This window comes from Chenopodium quinoa, unplaced genomic scaffold, assembly GCF_001683475.1.
Source record: "Chenopodium quinoa cultivar QQ74 unplaced genomic scaffold, ASM168347v1, whole genome shotgun sequence".
NCBI lineage: Eukaryota > Viridiplantae > Streptophyta > Magnoliopsida > Caryophyllales > Amaranthaceae > Chenopodium > Chenopodium quinoa.
Genome location: NW_018743942.1, coordinates 2,225,889 through 2,249,854, shown reverse-complemented (window position 1 = coordinate 2,249,854; position 23,966 = coordinate 2,225,889). Strand labels below are relative to the sequence as shown.

At 36.4% G+C, this 23,966-nt stretch overlaps 1 protein-coding gene across 2 annotated transcripts; it reads right to left on the bottom strand.

The window, feature by feature from the left end:
• Positions 1 to 12,804: 12,804 nt before the first annotated feature.
• LOC110688860 (F-box/LRR-repeat protein At3g26922-like) lies at positions 12,805 to 15,510 on the bottom strand. Of its 2 annotated transcripts, none has more exons than XM_021865618.1 (2): positions 15,257 to 15,510; positions 12,805 to 14,396 (listed from the first exon to the last, which is right to left on the bottom strand). In XM_021865618.1, the coding sequence occupies exon 2, from the start codon at positions 14,384 to 14,386 to the stop codon at positions 12,857 to 12,859; it is 1,530 nt and encodes a 509-aa protein (XP_021721310.1). In that variant the 5' UTR covers positions 14,387 to 14,396; positions 15,257 to 15,510; the 3' UTR covers positions 12,805 to 12,856. The 2 variants fall into 2 exon arrangements, with proteins under 2 accessions (XP_021721310.1, XP_021721311.1); XM_021865619.1 differs by lacking the exon at positions 15,257 to 15,510 and having other exon boundaries at positions 12,805 to 14,013; positions 14,177 to 14,336.
• Between the last annotated feature and the right edge of the window lie 8,456 nt (positions 15,511 to 23,966).

Genomic DNA, 23,966 nt, shown 5'->3' with positions numbered 1-23,966 from the left:
TTGTGCCTTCCCCAAGCATGCGTTTTGATAGTTTTTCGTAAGAGTGCCTTAAGACGTTCCGTGGTGGTGCTTTACGTAAGAGCATCCATAGACATGTTTGTCATTTTACTGTACAGATGTTACAAATGTTTGGGTTTTTTTTCTTTTTTCACGTCCAAAGCAAAAGCAAAGGCGTTTTCATGCAGCGTAAAAATGCAAATGGCGTATCGTACGGCACAAAATTATACAGCGTAGGTGATGCGTAAAATTTCACTCAGCCCAAGCTTTGCCAGATCTACCTCTCGGAACTAATTGGTAGAGAATTACTGTAGGCGTTAGCTCAACGAGTCGACAGGCGCGCCGAACCTTCAGGAGCACGCATTTCTTGAATGGGAGAAAATACGGTAGTTAGTGCGCTTACTAACTTACCGGACAGTTAGGGTGTCGAATCCACCCCTGTATAAAGAAGCGACGAGACGATGTCGCGTCTATGTAGTCACGTGCCCCTAGTCCTGAGACACGTGTACTTATCTTGTGGACAAAACTGATGATAGAGTTGCTTACTTTCTTCCCTCTCACTGAATTTGGATATATGCCTCCAGTCCTGAGACATGTATTTCTATCTTGTGGACGTCCGGCTCGAATACCGGACCATTTCGGCTCGAATACCGAAAACCCCTTTTTTATCTTTTACTTTGTTAAATTCAGGCTAAAGTTTCAATGACATATCGAGGGACTTTAGACCAACGATGACACGATTGAGAGGAAATCCTCCCCTTTTTTTCTTTTAAAACCGATCACTTCTCATGACCTGACATCACCCAGAATACTTTTACTTGTAAGAGCGTTCTACAATTGCAAAGGATCAATCTAGATTCTTTAGCGCGTTAAGACTATGAAGGAATTTTTAATTTCTAGCCTTAATAGCTACTTGTTTTAAACACTTAGCGAACCAAGGATTGTTTCGACATCCTTAAACATTACTGAAAGATTCTCTATCCTTAGAGAACTTCGCAAAATGAGTCTCGGATTTATTTCCTTGACTACTTTGATCATCGTCTATTCTAGACTCGATCAAAGTCGGGGCTAACTGTAGACATCTACTTTTGGCAACCTGTCCCGACAGGAAATGTAATGACGATAAATAAAGCCATCTTCGTGTTGGATCAAAGTGAAGAATACTTATGGATAACTGGTTAAGCCACAAAACACAAAAGACTAGCCCAAATTAAAGAAAAGCCAAAACAAAGGTCAATTAACTAAATCCGATCACAATTAGGCTTAAGCCCGTACTTCCCTAACAATGACGGATTTAGGAGCGCCTAGGTTAAAACTTAGTGTTGCCGCAGAAAAAGTCGCGCGCATCTCACAAAGTCGCGCTGGGTTGCCACACGCAACTAATTAAGTTACGCACGACACCCAGCGCAACTTTCAGAGTTGCGCTGTGGAAGATTTGTAATTATTCGGAAATTATGCGGAAAATATAAAATCGAATCTTACCATAAGTCGCGCGCAAGACAAAAAGTCGCGCTGCACATAGCAGTGCAGCTCCATAACTTGCGCTGGGATGCCGTGCACAACTAGATCTGTTGCGCGCGACACCTGCTGCGGCAGAAAGCTCGAAACCCTAAACCTAATCCTTCTCTATAAATACGAGCTTAAACCTAGGCTTCAACAGACATAAATGAACCTAAAAACTATGGAAAAATAGCTTGTGAACTTGTGCAACCTAGCCCTCTTGTCCTAAACTCACCCTTTCGATACTTTGTTACTACGGTGGAGGTTCCCAAACAAGAAGGTGTCCATAAGTGTTCTAAACGGAGATCTAGCAAAGAGAAGTGGTAAATTCCCGAGCACTTAGTTAAATCACCTTTATTTTCTTGTTTAAAAGGACTTTAATTAATTAATTAATTAGTGTTGATTGGTCACTTTTAAAATAATTAATTAATCAATTTCACATAGTATCTTGCGTTAAATAAAGACTAGAATTGAATTAAATAATTGTTGGTTGATCACCTAAGCCAAGGCGAATCTTGTTTATTGTTCTTCCACGAATTTTATTAAATAAGAATAACGACTTTGCAATGTAATTCCTATGTGAATTAATGTTTGTAAATAAAAGCAACTAACATAGTTTTAGGTATCGCGTTGCATATGTTTGGTGATGAAATTGTGAAAGGAAGAGCTAGTAGAGGTCGTACTAGGGCTAGGATGACGATTCCCCTCTAAAAGGAACGATATCTTAGTACCCTCGCTCCCGAACTCATTTCTGGTTTATAGACCAATTTGGGCATGGGTAAACTTATGATTTGTGCTAATTATTCCATGAACTCCACATGGAAGAAAGGCATGAACGAGGTTTATGAGTTTTTCTTAAAACTCATTAGCGACTCCTACTTGTTTCTTATAAAAAAGCGTGATGATAGAATCAATTCTAATTCAAGGTCCCCCAAACAGTCAGGAATTCAAATTCTACTACACCTTAACAAGTGTAAAGTCCTAGGCTTTTAAGTGGCTAAGGGCATTTAAGGAGAGTACCCCTTACGATGGGATCACCCTCCTTACACATACTAATCATGTTTAAACAATTAAAATCAATACTCAAAATATATAATTATAGGAATAATAATTAAAACAAGGAGGAGAGAGAAGGTGGTGGCTCACGGTGGTGGACGTGGTGGTTGTTCGTCGGTGGTGCTCGAGTGGACGACCAGAGAGTCAATGGTGGTGATGTGGCAACAAGAGAATAAGTTGTTGCATGGTAGTTCATGCGTGAAAACTCACGTATGAAAGGAGGAAAGAAAAAGAAAAAAAAATAAGAAATGGAGAAGTTAAATAAGGGAAAAAGAAGAAGAAAAAAAAAAGAAAAATAAGGAAAAAGAAAACAAAACTTACATGGGAAAATCTGATTTCATTGAGCCTTTTTATGTGGGAAAATTTTTGAGTTTTGAGAGGTATTTATTTGGGATCAATAAATAATTGGGCTTGAGTTATGAAATATTTGACCCAGGAGTGTTCAAATAAAGAATTGTGCTTACTTAAATAGAATGGGTAGGTCCAATAGAAGCGCAAATTATAAGGTACAACATGGTGTACCTTAAACTGTATTCACCACCAATGAATTGATGCCACGTAGTTATTAGTTTCCAGCTGTAGCTTTGTTCTTTTAAATTATTTCTATCTAGGTATTTTCTCTCTCCTCAATATTTTCTCTCTCCTCTGTTCTCCTCACTCACACTTTCTTAATTTCCGGTTTCTTTCTCCTCCATCTTCTCTCTCTTTTATTTTTCTCTCTCTTAAATTAATTCATTAGTTTGTTTTTAATTTAATTTCTTCATCATCATTGACCATTGTTGATCATCATAAATTGAGATCCTTCGTCTCCTCCTCTTACAATTCATAATTTCTGATTTCTCTCCCCTCTATTTTCTTAAATTTATTCATTATTTTGTTGTTGGTTTAATTCCTTCATCACCATTGTTGATCATCATCATCATATATTAATTTCAAAGTTTGTTTTCATCAACCTTCAATTTGAAGCTTTATTAATGGAGTTTTTGCAATGAAGTGAAGTTAAAAATGGCGGATTTGACGAGGAGAAGGTGGTTAAGACGACGGAGATGATTATTTTCCGATGAGACTCCATTACCTAAATCACTATGGCTAGGTTTGAGTTTCGAAATATGTAGTTTTTATATTATTTTGATTTTTTAGTGATATTTGTGTATTCTATTATGAACAGTTCTGTTTTTGGTAATATTTTGATTTTTGAACATTTTAAGTTTAAAATATGAACGTAGGATACATTTCCTATAAATATATATATTTTTTTTACTGACATGTATTTTTGTATTTATGAACATCTTAATTATAATTCTGAATAAGAGATACATTACTTATGAATTATTTTTAGATCTATGTATTTTGTAATCATTTTTTATTAAAAAAAATGGCATTTTGTAATTAATAAGGAGAGTCTAAAGGCTGAGCAGCATTCTCAGCAGTGTCTTCAGGCGCATAAGTTTTTAAAGGGTGTTTAATAATTTGTGGTTGGGGTACATAAATTTTTATAGGGAGATCGGAGGTATTTGTAGGGTGTTTAATGGTTTGTGGTTGGGGTTCAAAAGTTTTTGTAGGGGGTTCATAGGTATTTATAGAGTGTTCAGTGGTTTGTGGTTGGGATTCAGAAGTTTTTGTAGGGGATTCAATGATTTGTGGTTGGGTTTCAGAAGCTTTTGTAGGGGGTCAGAGGTTTTAGTAGGGTGCTCAGTGGTTTGTGGTTGGGGTTCAAAAGTTTTAATAGGGGGTTCAGAAGTTTTGGTAGGGTGTTAAGTGGTTTGTGGTTGGGGTTCAAAAGTTTTTGTAGGGGGGTCAAAGGTTTTTGTAGGGTCTTCAGTGGTTTGTAGTTGGAGTTCAAAAGTTTTTGTAAGGGGTTAAAAGTTTTTTGTAGGGTGTTCAGTGGTTTGTAGTTGGAGTTCAAAAGTTTTTGTAAGGGGTTCAGAGGTTTTTGTAGGGTGTTCAAATGTTTTTGTAGGGTTTTCAGTGGTTTATGGTTGGGATTTAGAGGTTTTTGAAGGTGGTTTAATTGTTTTTGAAGGGTGTTCAATGGTTTGTAATAGGGGTTTTAGAAGTTTTTGTAGGAGGTTCAGCGATTTTTGTGGTTTTTGTGTTATCAAAAGTTTCTGGGGCTTTTGTGTTGCTTCTAGTGTCTTATAAGAAATTTTAGGGGCTTTTCTATTGGCTCTTGTGTCTCATCAAAAGTTTCAGGTAGCTAATTTGAACAATAAATTACTTACACATTTTCATCCTTTTTTGTTTTTTTGACATCATATTTCCAAAAAGTAGAAATAGATAATTTTGATTTTCTACCCCAAAAAAAATTAAAAGAAAAAAAAATCAAAAAGACAATTATATCATAGAATATAGTTTCAATTTTAAAATTTGTTCATCTTTTGAGTGATGTTTTTGTGTGTTCTTCGTCTTTCGACATGGTAGATTGTAGTTTTTACAGAGAGAAAAATGGCGAGAGGATAGAGAAAATACAAAATAATTAATTGAGAAAGGGTTTTAATTTGTGAGAAGAGAAATTTTTTTTAAAAAAATGAAATAAAAAATGATATGACGGTTAGAGAGAGGAGGAACATTTATTTTTTAAATAAAAAACTGAACTCCAAGTGGGCTTCTTTCTTCTTGGGCTGCTTTTGTTGGGCACAGATTGGGCCTGGTGCACCTATTTCTAAGTGCACCATGGTGCACATAATACTAATTGCACTAGAAGTATGTAGGAATTGTTTACATACGATATTTTAAATAAATAATTAGTAAACGTTTGGCCCAAAATATATTTTACTTTTAAAAAACCTTATAATTAAAATACTTTAACCATTTTAAATATTTAATTAAAATACTTGATACCTTAAAAATACATTTTATAAATACTTAAATACTTTATAAATTTACATAAAAATACGGAGTATTACAATTGTGGTATAGATGATCATGTGGTGAAGTGAGAAAGTAGTATATAGAGAAAGAGAAAATATAAAATTTTATATCGTGTTCAAAGATGCTCTTATATAAACCCACCTTTTTATATTCTTTATCTTACTTTATGTTACACAAACTCATATTTTTATATTTTTTATATTGCGTACATGTAATACTCCCTCCGCTTTTATTTAAGTTCCTCATGTTGACTTTTTGCACTATTCACGTAAGCGACTTTGACCCATATTAGTGATTTGTACATTACAAAAAAATATAGCTACGTAGGTCTTTATTGGAATACCTCAATATAGTTGTCGAATATCAACTTTTATTATTTATATTTATTGATTATCAAGATATTTTTGGTCAAATTTCTACTTTAATTTCGTCAAATTTCTTCATCGACATACAATATATATATATATATATATATATATATATATATATATATATATATATATATATATATATATATATAACCATTGAATATTCCAGTGCTATTATGTACAACGGTATACTGAGTGCATATATAGTATCATTAAATAACCAATAGTATTATATAAGCTTTCAATGATACAATTAAAAGTGATCCCACATATCTTTCTCTCTCCTCTTTTCTCTCTATTACATGTGGCTTTTAATACGTAGTATTTTGGTATTTGTTATGCATTTGCAAATGCATAACAATACGACATTAATACTTCCTCAGGTGTGGGGTAGCTGAGCAGAAAGAAAATGTGGAAAAATATTTTGTTTTACTAGTGGTCTCATTTCATATTTAGTAACGTGTCAAGTATTGTGGGACGGTAGGAGTGGTATTTTAATAATTCCGTTAGATATAATGATTATTTTGACGACAAGTCGTAAAAGACAGTTTTTAGATTTATGTTTGATGGTAAAATAAAACTTTAATAAGTTTTGGTGGTAAAAATGCAATTTTATGTTTTTTTTATGGTAGTAAAAGTCAAAATTTTCTTAAAAAATATAAGCCAAAGTTAGGACGATTTAAACCAAAATTTCCAAATTATTATATCTATCTAATTAAACTTCATTCGCTTACTTAACTTTAGGATGTAACTAGCATACATAGTGCTCGTGTGATGCACGGTTTATAAAGTGTAATATTTAATCTCATTGTAAACTATAATTTTGTTTAATGAATAAAAATAAACTCATTTATGCTAACAAATAAATTATAAATTATTGTACTCACAATAATGGTCAAATACAAAAAATTAAGGAATATTATCGGAGTAGTATAGTAATTTATGTCAGTCACAATTTTTGGTATGCGGACTAATGATGTACCGTGCGGCGAGGGTTACTCGGTCAGAGATTAACCAAGTTGCGTGGATTACTCGAGTTTTTCGGTCAGGGGTTACTCGAGTTTTTCGGTCATGGATTACTCGAGTTACTCGGTCAGGGGTTACTCAAGTTGTCGGGGTTACTCGAGTTACTCGATCAGGGGTTACTTGAGTAACTCCTGAGCGAGTAACCCCTCAAGTAACCCCTGACCGAGTAACCCCTTGAGTAATCCCTGACTGAGTAATCCCTCAATTAACCCCTGATTGACTAACCCCTAACAAAATAATCCCTGACCGAACTCATTAAGTAACCCCTGATCGAATTACTCGAGTAACCCCTGACCAAATAGCTCGAGTAACCCTTGACCGAGTAACTCGAGTAATCCCTAACCGAGTAAGCCGAGTAATTACCCATGACCGAGTAATCCCCGAACGAGTAACTTGAGTAAACCTTGATGACCGAGTAATACCTGACCGAGTAACACCTCAAGTAACTCTTGACCGGGTGAACCCCTCGAGCAACCCTTGTCCAAACCCCTCAAGTAATCCCTAACCGAATAGCCCCTAACTGAATGACTCGGATAAGCTATAACTGAATAACTCGGATAACCCTTAACAAAATAACTCGGATAATCCCTGTCGCGCGGTGTAACTTGCTGCACCAAAAAGTTACTGTATGTCATACACATTTTTTTTTGTTTTATCCCATTTTATTATTTAATTAATAATCTATTATAAACATTCTAATAAATTGTATTCCTTGATGATAGGTATAGGCTCTGAAATAAAATTAAAGTTTCAATCTTGAAATTAAAAACTTAATCATGGTTGTAGCATTTGAAATTTTTTCCATAAAATTGAACCGAATATTCATATAACCCATGGTGATCATGTTTTTTAATATATATAAAAATAGTTCTTACAAGTATTTACCTTATAATTTAAATTAATATGAATAAATAATACTCAAATTTATAAGCTTACTCATTTTTTTATCACCTGTGGGGAGAATTTTTTTTTTTTTTTTAAATTATTCTTTTTATACCACACCTAATACCCATATTTTCCTTTAGTATCCATCAATTTACCCACCCAAAATAATAAATTTATATTTTACCCACGCATAATTCACAAAATAATAAATACAAGTTGTCATGTATAACACATGGTAATCATTTTTTTTAATTTATAAAAATAGTTCTTACAAGTATTTTTTATCTTATAATTTAAATTCATACAAATAAATAATACTCAGATAGGCTTTTTAACTTTCTATTGCTTGTGGGGAGAAAAACAATTCTAAGATTATTATTGTTATACCACACCTAATACCCAATTTCCCCTTAGTATTCATCAATATATTTACCCACCCAAGTATAATGAATTGTATTTTATCCACCAATAGGTATATTTTATCACAAGCATAGTAAAAAAAATTTACCGCATCACATTCATATACGAGCAACAACATCTAATTAAATATAAGCACTAATAATTAGGTATTTATATGCTATGGTGTGTATATGAATAGAAGATAATTATTAAGATTAAGGAAAAATATTACAGTAGTTACTTATAAAGTATACATATTATATACAATTCATTTTGAAAATATGAGCATTAACTTTTGTAATGAACTTTAGGTATTAAATTCCTAAATCTTCACAATTTGGAAACTCAATATTTTAATCTAAAATTACATTCGTAGGAAATACATAGTAGTCGAATACACAATATTTGAATAATCAATTAACATAAATAAAAATATACAAAAGTATGCTATATATATACTTGTAATATCTATAAAATTATATGGTAGAAAACTATAAGGTAAACCATTTTATTATATTCTTTATATGTATGGAAGTTTCACCTGAAATATTCACATTAAAATCATGTATATGATATGATCCAATAATCATTTGCTAATATAAAAAAATTAAAATTTAATACTAAAAAATAAAAAAACTAAGACAGGGACACGTGTCTAGAGCTAGTGTACCATTTTTTTTTTTTTTTTGAAAGAAGTCCTAATTAAAGGACGCTAAATTTCATTAATATAAGGCATACGACATCTACAATTGACAATGAGAGATAATGAAAACGAATTTAACAAAATCAAACAAGAACTAATCGGGGAAGGGCTAAGAATCCAAATACATAAATATAACAATTCGGCATATTCTCGATTCGTTGTTTCATACAACTTTTTGAGTGGATTCGTCGTCGCTTCACAATTTTGTGAGAAAGTAAATTCTTGTGCTGATTCCGTAAACCGAATCCGAGCCATAATCAATGGTAGCCTCGCACAACCGGAGACCAAATTAAGCGCAAATAAAACCTTGTCTTTCGAAGGAGTCCGAAAAACCTTGTCTTTCGAAGGAGATCGAAAAAACCTTGTCTTTCGAAGGAGATAAACTCTTTCTTTCGAGGGAGACATTATTGTAACCTAAACAAAAAAGCTTAAAAGAAAAATAAAGATTGGGGCTTTCCACCGGTGAAATCCGATGGAAGCCCCTTTAAAATTGACAATGGAGACTAGGTTTAGGAGAGAGAAGAGAGAAAAGGAGGCTAGGGTTTTTTTTTCGTTTGGTTTGTGTTACTTCTTAGTGTACCCTATTTTAATATAATACTAGTTTTTGTCCCGTGTCATGCACGGTTACATAATAATAAGAGTTGTAAATCATAAAATTAAAGTCAATTAAAATAAAGTTAGTTTTAATGGAATGAGTTATATAACTATCTTTAAAAAAAAAAATTTGAATTCATTTGATATCTACTTAAAACTCTTTTTAATATAGGAAAAATATACATTAATAATTTCAATTATTGCCGATTTACTTTTAATAATACCAACTAAGGTTTATTATTTAATAATCCTAACTATGACCTGACTTTGCCTCTAATAGACTAAAAAAACCGGCTACCTGTTGAAATGGTAAACCTTTTTTTTTTGGGAAATTCTCAATGGTGCTCTTGAGGTTTTCATTTTTCTCAATGGTAAACATCAAAAAATCAAATTATCTTTGGTAATCAACAATTTGTGTAATTAATTTAATGATGACAAAATTTACATTCATAAGCTAACCATGGTTAACTAAAGGTAAAATGACTAATATATCCTTGAAAATCATATTTTCCTTTATTCTTTAACAATTAAATTATTTTAAAAAAATAAAAAAAAAACACCAACAACACTTTCCCCAGCCACCACCGCCAGCCAACAACCACCAACAGCCCCGATCCCCCATCCCCCAGCATCGGCCACGCCCAGAACCTCCGGCGCCGGCGCCGCATGAACCAGCAACCCCATTTCCCTATCCCCACGAAACTCTAAACCATTTAAAAACATAATCCCGAACCCTCGAAAAACCCCAACCGGATTCCCCAACGGCCGACGCCGATCCCCTAATCGATTCCATTTCACCCAAATTTCCTCAATTACAAAAACAATGAGCCCATGAATTCCCAACAACCATCTCGACCTAGGGTTCGTGAATTTAGCTCCAGATTCGTGTTACTTGTGGCAAAATCGACCCGATTCGAATCCGTTAGCCCAGTTCGTTGAAACCCAGGGTTGCTATTAAGCTTTTTAAGGAAGGTTCTGGAGTTGGGATTTCGCTGCCTTGAAGTTGTTGCAGCCTGATGGAATTTGCTCCAATGGTGAAAATGATGATGATGATGATGATGATGATGATGATGATGATGATGATGGTGAGTGTTCGGTTAATGGGGATGGTGAGTTAGTGAAATCGGCGTGAGACAGGGGGTGGCAGGGGGAAGAAGAGGGTGGTGGGAGGGGAAATCAGGGTGAAATCAGGGAGGGGATCAGGGTGAGCACGGCTGACGCCGACCTGAAGCAAGGAGTCGGGGCTGGGTGGACTGGGGGTGGCAGGGGGAAGAAGAGGGTGGTGGGATTTTTTCAGTAGGGGTATATTAGGCATTTCTATTTTCCCTCCCTTCTAAAACATTAACTATGATTAATGTTTTCCTTAAAATGCTTAACTAATGTTACCATTGAATTAGTATTATAAATTATAAATTACCAAAGGTAATTTGATATTTTAGTGTTTACCATTGAGAGAAAAAAAAAGTTGATGAGTATCATTGAGAATTTCCCTTTTTTTTTTGTTAAACGCCACATGTCAGCATATGATTGACCTAATATTAAAAAAAATTAAAATTATAAAAAAAAAAAATTAAAAAAAAAAAAACCAAAAACCTTCCCATCCAACTTCCACCGTAAAATTTTCAGCCACCCACAGCTGACCGAAAACCGCCAGCCACCTCCCGATCCCCCCGAAATTGGCCAGCTTTAATCCGAGTTACAATTTATGATGATTGCTGTGCGAATTAGTGCAAAATTTCTGCAAATTGAGGCCAGAATTGCTGCGAATTGGGGTTTCAATCGCAAACGCAACCAAAGCAGTGCGGCTGCCGCTCCAATCTCTAGTGGTTGCCGCTACTTTGGTTGCGCCATTACAGTGGCTGCCATTGCGGTTGCGCCATTGCAATGGTTTCTGCTGCTTTGGTTGCCCCATTGCGGTGGCTGCCGTTGCTTTGGTTGCCCCATAGCGGTGGTTATTACTGTTTTCGAGGAAGGATGGGTGGTTTAGGGGTGGGTGTGGGCCAGTTAGGTGGTTTTGGGGGTTAGGGTGGGACAGTCGACCGTTTTCGACAAGATTGGGTTGGCCGTGGCGTTTTGTGGTGGTTGGAGGGGAGGGGGTGGTGGCTGTTAGGGTTTTTAGTTTTATTTTTTATTTTTATTTTTTTAATTATGGACCAATAATCACGTGCTAACACATGTTCTATTACAGCAAGTCATTGACTTGGTGTTGACCGGTTGGGTTTATTGGAGGCAAACTCATGGTATAGTTAGGATTATTAAATAATAAACCTTAGTTGGGATTATTAGAAGTAAATCAGCGATGCAAATTTTTGTATGCGGCTGCCTAAATAGTGCGGCAGGGGATACTTATAGGGTGTTACTGGTTTTGTCAGGGGTTACTTATAGGGGTGTTGCTGGTTTTGGTCAAGGGTTACTTATAGGGTGTTATTGGTTTTGTCAGGGGTGACTTGTAGGTGTTACTTGTTTCATGAGGTTACTTGCACGGCTGTTACTGGTTTTGGTCGGGAGTTACTTGTAGGGTATTACTGGTTTTATCAGGGGTTACTTGTAGGTGTTACTTGTAGGGTGTTACTGGTTTGGTATGGGTTTTTATCAAGGGTTACTTGTAGGAGTTACTCAAAATACAAGTAACACCTACAAGTAACCCCACGATACAAATAACCCCACGATACAAGTAACCCATACAAGTAACCTCATAATACAAGTAACACCCTACAAGTAACTCATACAAGTAACCCAGAATACAATTAACCCCTGTCGCACCATGTGGCTTGCCGCACTGAAAAACCTCTTAATCAGCAATAGTTAGAATTATTAAAGTGTATTTTTCCTTTAATATATTGTTTTTTATATATATATAAATTATTGTAACTTTTTGTTATTTTGTAAGGGAAAAAAAAGGGAAAAAAAATAATAAAAAAATTGGCAGAATTTTTGTTGTTAATGCAACACGTATACTTATCAAATGTTCATAGTAACAAACCTTTTATTTTTTTTAATAATTTAAGAGATAATTATCAATTTAAAGCAATATCCAATCATATTGTAACAAACTTTTTTTAGAAGATAACAAAAAAAAAAAATAACAAACTTTGGGCGGGGAAATTTTTGCTGAGAAAGTGACATGCATATTAGGGGATAATATGGTAATTACAATACATTACGGAGTACGATCATAAAGATATGCTAACACAGAGCATCCCAAAAACTAGTTTCAACATTGTACATATGCATCGTTTAACTATCTTTTATTAATGAAACCCTTTCTTCTTCTTGTAATTTTTTAAAAAAACATTTTACATATGCAGGCAAAGTACATATCTAGTTAAATAGCTGACTAGCAGAAGCAATTCATCCATCATCTTTGCGATGGGATAGGTCAACAATGACCCCTTGCTGATTTGATTTTTAGCTTTCTTTAAAAAAAAAAAAAAAAAGAGCAGCAAAAGAATCAGGATTAACTGATAACCAGGTTACCCAGACGGAAAATTTGACAATGAGGAACTGTGTTGTTGAAGCCCTTACTTGACGATGTGATATGCTGACCAAAGAATTGAATCTCACAGGTTAAAGAACTCCTGTCAAGGTGGAATAACTTCTCGCAGAGCTTGTATTCATCCCACATTCCGTCCATCGTAGTGGTTACAGAAACATCAACCGATAGCACCTCTAATGCTTCTGCATTTTTCAGAATGTAAGCCATCATCTTAATATCATCATCCTCATCGACTCTAAGATCTTTGATCTCTATCCTCTTTAATCGAGTTAAGCAAAGAGGAGGTGCAAAATCTGGTGGTAAAGCCCATGTTATCATATCTGTATGTGTATCAAACGCTATAACAAGAGCCTGCAAGTTAGGAGAACGTCTTAAGAAAAGCAGCACATCATTCCAGCTACCATTATCGGCATTCACCATCCCAGATTTGATGCTAAGATCAGTCAAATTTTCCAAAGGTGGCTGAGAGTTGTCGTCATCCAAATCATTAAGTGCACTTATTCTACTGATATTTAGGCAAAGTGACTTAACATTAGAAATCAGTTTAGCAAGTTCTACTGTGTTTCTAACATATTCATTTTCGCCAAACAACCCAGATTCTATGCAAATTTCAGCAGAATTTAAAGCGCCTGAATGCTCAACAAAGCGAACAGAATCTACAGTAAGAGCTTTTAATGAGATTTTCTCGAGCTTTGCCAAATTGACCACAAATTTTAATCCTTTTAGTGTTTCCTTGACTATCTCAACAACTAACCTTTTCAAATTAAGAGCTGATAAATCAAAACAACAGACACCCTCTATATAATGACCTATTATAGTCAATTCTTCCAATAACAGGGAAGACTTGAACAGTCTGGCCAACAAGTCAGTGGCTAAAACATCGAGATGACAACTGAACTTCTTCAAATTAGGAAGACATACTGGTTCACAATCCGGCGCTGCAATATCCAGGGCTCCCCTCAAAGTGAGCTCAACAACAGATCGACATTCAAAAACACAAATTGGTAAAGGAATAGTAGACTCAAAAGATGCTGTTACCTCAATTCTTTCAGGATGTCGGCCACAAATAGTACTCATCCAGGATTCAAAAGAGTCATCGTAGCTTACTTGCATATCATCTGTAAAGGTACTACCATAAGGAAATTTAAGACAAAAGCTATGAATTTTGGACGCGGTGAGCTGCGGAAGGATGTGGTCAACAGTTCTAAAGAATGGTTCAGTCCAGTTAAAGCAACCAATACTAGACTGAAGGTGATAGAGATCAAAGACAAGATGGGTGACCTGAATCCAAAGGTATTGCCATCGGCGAGATAAGATAGAGGTTGCAGCAGCGGATTCTATCGGGATGAGAGAAAGAATATCAACTAAAATGACATCCGGAAGTAAGCTCAATCGATCAATTTTGTCCGTTGATTCCAATATCTGCCTCTTGTTGCCTTCTCTATACATACAATTAGATCCATCCTCCAATGGCCTAGATCCAGCTTCCATGTTAAGTAATCTGTCCACCAATTCAATAAAATCCCTCGTAAGCATAACATCGAATTAAGAAATGAGAACAGAACATATTCTTATCAATGCCATGAACCCCAATATCAGAATCAAGCCATCAAACAATGCACAATGTTCTCCATCATTCCCACTATTTACATAAAAACAAGAACAACATCACATTGTAAACAAATTTATTGAAAACATGGTAGTAATGAGAAAAGTTAAATCCCATTATTATACCACAAGCGACGTTACATCACAAAACCAATTGACAACTACTAATAATAATAAAATCATTAGCTAATTTGTAAGACATACACCCAATTAAACATCCACCTCAAGTATGAGTCTATGCACTTGAGCATTTATATCGCCGATAAACGGACCTTTCCTACATCATCATACAATAACACCAAAACAAGGTTCTATTCTAAAACCAATTGGTGATACGAGGATTAGTCTATTCAATGTGGGACAAATCCTCACACGGTTGTAATCAACAGAATCGAGTACAAATCGCATTAATTTACTACTCAAGTGAATTTCTTTGTTTGAATTTTAAATTAATTCATATTCAGCAAAGAATTAATCTCAGCCATTTTTGACAGAATACAAAATCAAAGAATGCAACTCTTCAAATGAGAAATCAAAGATTAATCGCAGGATAATTACAGTAATCATCAATAAAATAACAAACATAAGAAAATTAAATTAAAAGGAAAAAGGGGATTACAGATTAAAAAAAAAAAACATAATTTAGGGATATTGATGAATGAATGCAAAATTAAGCAGAAATTTACACAAACCCTCAAAAATTTAATGACAAAGAAATGAATTTTTCATATAAATAAACAAAATTGAACTAACCCTTGGTGATTTCACGGGGAGAATGTAAGTAATTTGAGGGAGCAACGAACTCAAAAAGTCAAAATCAGGGAAGGAGAGGTAAAATAGAGAGAAAGTAACAACATTTTGAGGGTTGTGTACTTGTGTCTGAGTGTCTTACCTCTTACGGCTGACCCAATTTTTTCAACGTCCGTATGGACCTTTGTTGCCGTGGGCTATACTTACTCGTTAAGCTTTTATAGTATTCTCTCCGTATTTGAATACATGCTCTATTTTTCTTTTTCGGCCATTTTTAAATATCGTACTACTTGTTCTACTTTTCTTTTTAGGCCGTTTTTAAATACTTGCTTCATCTTCTTATTTAGAAATCTTTTATAATATTTAATTCATTTCTCTCATTTAATGAACCCAACACAAATTTATTATATTAATTTCATATTATGTCTCTTCCAATTCAATTAACTACTTTTACTTTTTTATTCTTCCCCCTAACTCCATATTTTATTACTTTATTCAATTTCTTCTAAAACTCCGCGCATGGAGAAGTTTATAGAGAAATGGAGCTAGTATTTAAAAATGGAGGGAGTACATCGGTTTTTTTCAATTAGTATTATACAATGTGTTCTTTCCCTTTTCTTTCCTTTTTTTAGGGAAAGTACGGAGTATTATATCATCTCCGCTTCAAATTACACACAAAATTTGCTAAAAATGGCCGCTTCACATTACTTGTAACAAATATTTTTCTTTCCTTAACTTAACAAATATTTTTCTTTCCTTAACTAGTACGAGTAAGTTTTTGGGTGCAAAAAGACAATTTGACCCTTACTTTTTTGTAAAACGTCCTAATTAAACTACAAATCTAATTTCATTACATTAAACCCCAAGGAATTATTTTCACCCTTACCACCAAATTCATTCCCCTCCATCCACATTCAACATTTTCCTTCATAATTTTTCTAATGGCAACCACCACCACCACTACCACCGTCCAACCGATCACCACTACCACCGATCATCGTTGTCCCTTTCTTGTCACCGCCTTTGTTTTCTTTCTCTTCCTTTTTGTGTTGTTTCCTCATTACCGCTAAAGCTCAAATTTGAAGGTTTAATGGTCAAATTTAACCATAAGAACTCTAGAGCTAGAGTAGAGTTTTGATGGTTAATTGACCATTTAAAGCTTTAATTGATAATAGAGAGTTCGCAGGTTTATGGGTTCGCTAGGTTTTCGTGCGTTAGAGGGTTCAAGGATGTTCTAGATCTCTGGGGTTTTGTGGGTTGGTGGCTTGGAGATGGTTTATTCCAAATTTGTGGGTTGCAGCGGTAGAAGGTTCGTGGGTTAGTTGCGGTGGTTGAGGTTTCGTGGTTGTGGGTGGAGGGTTCGTTGGTTGCAGTGGCGTGGGTGGTGGTTTGTTGCGGTTCATGATTGCGGTGTCTCAAGAGTTACTGCAGTTCATGGGTGCATTGGCTCGAGAGTTGCGATGGTTCGTGGTTTGCGAAGGCTTGAGGGTTCATCGGTGCTGCGGCAGGGTAGTGGTGGGTTCGATGATTTGTGGTGCGGGTTGGCAATGTTATTAAATCGCTATTTGGATCGTGGAATCGTACGATTCTACAATCCATATCCACCTAAACGATGTAAATCATCGGTAGAACTGCTATGCTGTAGAAACGTTCATATAATTGGTAGAATCAATCAGAATTGAGTTGCAAAAAGTTTGATATTCCGAAGCCCATAACTTTTGATTTTGAAGTCGAAATTAGGCTTATAATATATCATTGGAAATCTCTTGAAGTCTACTTTCTAATAGAATTGGTTCATACCCATATCATTTGTGTATTTTATATTATAGACTAAAGAGTGTAAGGGTGTCATAGTTGAGCCTATCTTTAGTCAATGACTTATATATTATTCAATCTAAATCGTAATAAAGCTTATGAAACATCAATTTAAATATCTTTAAGTTTCTATCCAACCATCTAAATTTTGTGGGCATAATAATGTATTCACGAGTCTTATGTACTCAACTTTGGGCATATAAAAAACACTTTTATAACATGAGTTTGTTGTAGTTGTCATTTTTTAGCTATCTAATTAAATGAACTAACTTGACACTTAGTTTTCTATTATCATTAGAGTTTTTATTAGGGGTCTAGGAAAAACAACTTTTCAAGTCAAACAACATTATTACTATTTTATTTTATTTTTATAATTTAACAACAATTATCGTGTACTCTCGTGGTTAAGAATGTGTACCAATAATATGATTTTATAGTTTATAGTGTATTGTTTGAGTTATGCTCGGCGAAATTACTTCTAAAAATATTTTATGTTTACATTGCCGATATTATGCTATCAACAATACATATATTATTATCATTCTCATTCTCATTGCTATAAAATTATGTATGTAGTCATTAGTTACATTTTGAAGCCCAATTTTACAATTTTGTAGAATCTTATTCGGTTTTACGATTCGATTTTACCTATTCGATTCCACCCCATTAACCGATTTGAGGTAGAATTTTACAACTAGCTGCTTGGTTTCGGTGCTACTGGGTGGTGGTTATAGGGTGTTTCTAGTGCTGCTGGGTGGTGGTAGTGGTGGTGGATGGTTTAGTTTAATTTTGGTTCAATTTATTTTCTTTTTTTGGGTTATATTAATATTTAAGTATATGCCCTTAATTTTCAATAATCATGCTTAGGAGCTTTTGCCTAAGATTCCGCAAAAACCATGTTTGTTGCGAGTAATAGGAAGCAGAGGTAGTATATTCCTTGAGTACTATATGGATCATTGGCACTCCATATCCAATTTAAATTTGCTTGAGTTATTTTTTTAAACTTTATGTTATTTTTCTTAAATCTTATGTTATTTTGCTAAAATAATATGTTAACTACTTCAAATCAGCTCGTGCTATTTTATATAAAATTTGTGTTATTTTGCCAAACATTGTTTTAGTTTACATAAGTTTCAGCTCATGTTATTTTACCATTAATACCCGTATTTGTGTTAGTTTCTTAGACCTTGTGTAAGCTTGCTTAGAATTGATAGTTTTTTGTATTCATAACCAATTAACTTATGTGTATTTTCATTCCTTTGAGAGAATTAATAATACATGAAAATTATTGTTAAGATTATGGAATATTCAAATTAACACAACAACTTTATACACTGAAATGATCATTGTTGATTATAAAAAACAACATACATGTATAAAATGACATGTACTTATTAAAAATAACATATATATATAATAAAATAATAAGAATTTCACATTAAAAAACATATGAATTTTATAAACCTAGAGTACCTTGTGCAAAAGAAATTGTGATTAAAGTACAAAGGTGAGGAGTCATAAGGTTAAGACATTTACAAGGAGATTGAGTGCAAAAGAAAAAGGAAAGGTAGTTGAGGAGACAACTTGTAAACACCCAAATGTGTCTCCCCAAAAATCAAACCCAGTGATGAATACTTTTACGTCATTTGATTATCGAACGAAGTGAAATGTGAAAAGTCTTGTGATGCGGTTTTTTTTTAATAAAAATACATTCACAATCATTATTCCCAATCATCTATTCTCTCTCTAAAAGCTAAAGGCTTCCTCTCTCTCTATTCTTTTTCTAAACCTTCCCTCTCACAAAATTCCACATTCATTAGTTCTAGACACACCTAGCCAAGTTCAAAGTTGTCTTCGCCCTAGACGTGAAAGGTTAATAATTTCTAAGGATTTGGTCCCAAATCTATTTCAATTATTAAATTAATTGTTTGATTTAATATTTTCCTTGAAGTTACTAACGTGTGTATTTTGTTATTAGAAAGAGATACGAGACATCGAAGTAAGTAATTTAATTACTTTATTTATTGATCTTTTGATATAGAAATCATGCTTAGATTATTTTGTTGATTCCTAGTATCATGTTTAGGGTTAACTAATATTTATGACATTATGTATTTTTCTATGATGCTTCCTATTCTTTTTAATATCATGTTAGTATCATGTTAGGGTTAAAGTTTTGATTTTTTAATGTTTAGTGATCTGACATGCTAGGGTTTGTTATTAATCTTGTTAGTATCATACCTAGGATCTTGCTAATATTATAATTATTGCTTTATTGAGATTATTATTATGAAGATTGTGATTATTATGTTTCTTGATTCGTATATTATTATTGCTTGATCGCGCCTTTTATGCATGTTTAAAGGGAATTTGTACTTGTAATCACGCTTAATAAGATAATTAATAATCTTATTTAGACTAATATGTTATAATTCAAGTGATCACAAATAATAGATTTTTTTGTGCATTAATACTCAACCAACATAGATTAATCAGGTTTAGGATTAACCTATTGATTGTATATGTTAGTCAGAAAGCACACATGAATATTAAGAAGAATAAAGTAGAGGCCTATTTTTAGGGCAGGTTCAATCTCTTTTAGATTGGATTTGTACATTCATCCTCGAATATCCAGTTATGGTTCCAAACCACTATGGAGTTAACGATCTCATGGATCGTCAAGAGGTGTAACCTTCACCCTGTGAACGGTTTACAAGTTCCTAAAACTTGTTGGCGACTCTTTTACTCTAGCTTCCTTCCCTTTGGACGCCACCATGCTTAAGTGTATGATCACAGTGGGGCTCAAGTGTGAGATGTTTGAAATATTTCCTACACAACTATTGTTAAGTTGAGTGCTCAAGAAAAGGGTAAGGGGAAGGTAGGTGAGGAGGTTGTTGTTGTTAAATTAGATCTGGAGCTACAAAATCTTAGGGAGAAATATAGAAAGATAAGCAAAGGGAAGAAGGTGCTTGAGACACATTTTGGGGAGACACATTTGGGTGTCTACAACCTACCGACAACATTAGTTCATTTTTGTATAACAAGCATCCATGTTAGTAAAATTGATATTAGTACATCACTTCATAGCTAGGTTGCTTGCACAATCCTTAGTTTTTTTTTTTTTAAAAAAAAAGGTTTTCTAAGCTATGCCCCCTAAGTTCTTTGGTTTCTAAGTTGTACCCATGCATTTTCAAAATTATAAGCCGTGCCTTCTGATTAGGGGATTTTTATCCACCAATCACCGTCTGACAAGTGGACCAACCAGGTTCCGCCACGTGTCCTTCACGTAGGCCAATAGGAGCCTGCCACGTGTCAATCACAGATACGTCCTCTACGGACCAATCGAGGCACGCCACGTGTCCACCCATGCCAAATGGGAAAACCGGCCAACAAGGCCCAATCCTGTCTAGAGGCCCGGTCAGCTCTAGGTTTACCCTAAACCTAGAGAGTGGCACGCTTCTCAAGACTATAAATACTTAATTAATCCTCATTAATTAAGCAGGAAAGAAAAAAACATCAGGCAATCCAGCAATTGAGAGGCAATTGATCAAGCAATTAATCTCACCTGAAGAACAGAGAAGAACAGAAACATTACGGAACACTAATCACCGGCTAATCTCGCTAGCAAAGCAGATTACCAACATTAAACACTCTCACCTAGAGAGGTCTTATTACTTTAATTTCCGTATTAATTACTCCTTAATCAGGTACTAACTTGACCGTTGGAGGCGGAGCTCTCAGGAGACTCCGTTATTTTGCAGGTACAGGCGTCCGGTTCCAGTCTCGGAATTGTAACTCTCCCGCAGGACATCAGAAAACCCCGAAACATTTGGCGCCGTCTGTGGGGAGAGTACTTCAGAGATGGCATCCAAGTCTGTACCGACTCCTGAAGAGAGGCGTCCCCTAAACGACCCTCAAGTTCAGTCGGACCATGACACCGAAAGTGAATTTGAAGTGGAAACTCATACAGCTCCAGACGGGACCCTAAGGGCCCGACGTACCCGTCATACCGAAAGGAGGGAACGGGAGCATCTTCAAACAGGAGGCGAGCCAGCAGGCGCACCGCCTGCTCGGCAACAGCCGACTGATGGGTCTGCTCCCATCACAAGGAACGAACTCATGACCTTCATGAGGGACTTCAAGGGAGAGATTCAAGAGTTGATCAACAAAAAGCCGCCTGCTTCAGTCAAAGAGCAGTCGGCCAAAAAACCTTCCACTTCACTGAAGAGGAAGCCAGTTCAAGGGCGAGAGGCGACTCCTCATCCTAAATCCAAGAAGCGGGAGCCACCTGCTCTTGATTTCACAAAATTCCGTTATCCTACGGGAAATAGGAAACCGGTTCGTCATATTCAGGCGGACGGGTCAAAGCAAACGTTCACAGATGCTCGGCTACTGCTAGAGCAGAAGAAGAGTGACCGATTGTCAGAGTCGGCTTCTACTTCAAATTTTCAAGACAGTTTGCGAAATGCCTCGATGAGGCATACTCAGTCGTACCATGAGAGTCAGTCAGGCGGCACTTCCCGTCAGTCCGGCTTTCATAGTGCCCAGGCGGTACCAAACTTACCATTTGTGCCGCAACAACAGTATTTTATGCAGCCACCTCCATTTGGTGGACCTGCAGCAAAAAACGTCCAACCTATGGACTGGCAGCTACGGTTGCTTAGACTTGGTGAACAGCCGTCGGCCTTCTCCAAGGAAATTACTGAAGCCGCTCAGCCGACCAAAGTAAAAAATGTACTAGTAGGCGCCTATGACGGCACTACTAACCCAGAAGACCATCTGATGGCATTCACCAACCTGATGTACCTTCAAGGGTTGGATGATCCCACTTGGTGCAAGTGTTTCCCAGCGACTCTCAAGGGAATCGCACAGCAATGGTTCGGCAACCTGCCGACTGGTTGTGTAAACAGCTTCAGGACGCTTGCTTACTTATTTGCCTCCAACTTCGCCATGAACATCCCTGCGAAGAAAACGACCCTTGATTTGGGAACAATTCAGCAGGGCAAGAAGGAGGGGCTTCGTTCTTACATCAGGCGGTTCAACCTGATGAGAATACAGATTCAAGGGTTACCGGATGAGGTAGCTTATACTGACTTTTTTAGAGGTCTCAAAGACGGGTCTACCTTCAAATTTGATTTAGTTCGAAAAAGGGTGGCGACTCTTCAAGAGGCCTTGATTGAAGCAGAAGCCTATATACAGGCGACTGATCTGTGTACGATAAAACAGTCGGACGGGAAAAGGTTCGACAAAAGAGAAGGACGACAGAAACAGTCGTCTAACAAATATGAGAAAAGAAAAGAGGTCTGGGCGGTTGATTCCTCTAAACAGCCGGCCCAGAAAAAGAAAAAAGAATTCAAACCATACTCCCCAAAGTATGTGTTTAACAAGGATAACCAGTTTATCCTAAAAGAAATAAAGGGACGGTTCTCAATTGAGAAGCCGGTCCCCATGAAGGGTTCTGCAAACAACCGGAACCAAGACAAAATCTGTGCTTATCATGATGACGTTGGTCATCACACCAATGACTGCATCAGTCTCATGCGGTACCTAGACCGCTTGGCTGAGCAAGGTGATCTTGACACTTATGTCAAGAAATCTACGGGGAACACTTCCTCAAAAAAGCAGTCGGCCAAAAAGAATCAACAGGCCGACAGTTCCGATACAGATGATGCAGTCGTCTACACCATTGCAGGCGGCTTCTCAGGAGGCGGCCCCACTATTAGGGGCAACAAAGATAATATTAGGCGGTTAGATGTAAATTCTGTTCACCAAGAACGGCCGTCCAAATATACATTTCCTGAGATTGTCATCACTGAAGAGGATCTAGGAGGGGTAAGGGGGCCGCATGACGACTCTCTCGTTATTGAATGTAAAGTGGCCAACCAGAGAGTTGGCCGAATCCTCATAGATACCGGGAGCTCCTCAGATCTCATCAGCAGCAAATGTCTGTCAAAACTGAAATATCAGACGGACTGCATACATCCGGCCTCCCACCCTTTAATAGGGTTTGGAGGAGGAGTCGTCCACCCACTGGGACGAGTAGATTTACCCATTCGCCTGGGCAAAAAAGGGGAAGGACGACACATGGTAGTCCGGTTCCTAGTAGTAGAGGAACTCTCGGCCTACAACATGATTCTGGGTCGACCAACCCTGAATAATTCCAAGGCTGTTATAATCCCGTCTCTTATGCTGCTTAAGTTTGAGAGGGATAATGGAATAGTCGGCTCCCTAAGGGGAGATCAGACGATGGCCCGAGAGTGCTATCTCTCAGATGTCAAGCCCACTGTTATGGCCACTGGGTCAAGTGGAGAAAAAACAGACCTTGACAATGTCAAGGAGAGTGCGCCTGTTCAAGAAACAGGCGACAAAAAGAGAAAGGCGTCCCAGACAGAGTCCGCAAGAAAAGCAAGAAAATAGCAATCATTGGCAGAGGAGCGGCCGGATGAGTTCCGCCCTCAGCCGGCTGGTGAGCATGCGGACCTGATCTTAGACGACTCACGTCCTGACCGAACAGTCAAAGTTGGGACGACTGCTCTGAGAAACCTTGGTGACGACTTTCACAACCTATTGAAGGAATACAAGGACATCTTTGCATTTGAAGTCCATGAAATGCCAGGCATTAGTCCTGATCTGGCGGTACATAAACTCGTCGTGGATCCGAAAAAGAAGCCGGTACGGCAAAAGAAGCGGAACCATGGCGAAGAAAGAAGTCAGGCGGCAGCCGCCGAAGTTAAAAAATTACTTGATGCAGGGTTCATTCGGCAATGTTACTTCCCAGACTGGGTTGCAAATGTGGTGCTTGTTAAAAAGCCGAATGGCACCTGGCGAATGTGTGTAGACTACACAGACTTAAATAAGGCGTGCCCCAAAGACAGTTACCCTCTGCCTAAAATTGATA

Bases quoted from the DNA above. Each gene is read 5' to 3' on its own strand.
- LOC110688860 (XM_021865618.1), bottom strand. From the start codon at position 14,386: ATGGAAGCTGGATCTAGGCCATTGGAGGATGGATCTAATTGTATGTAT.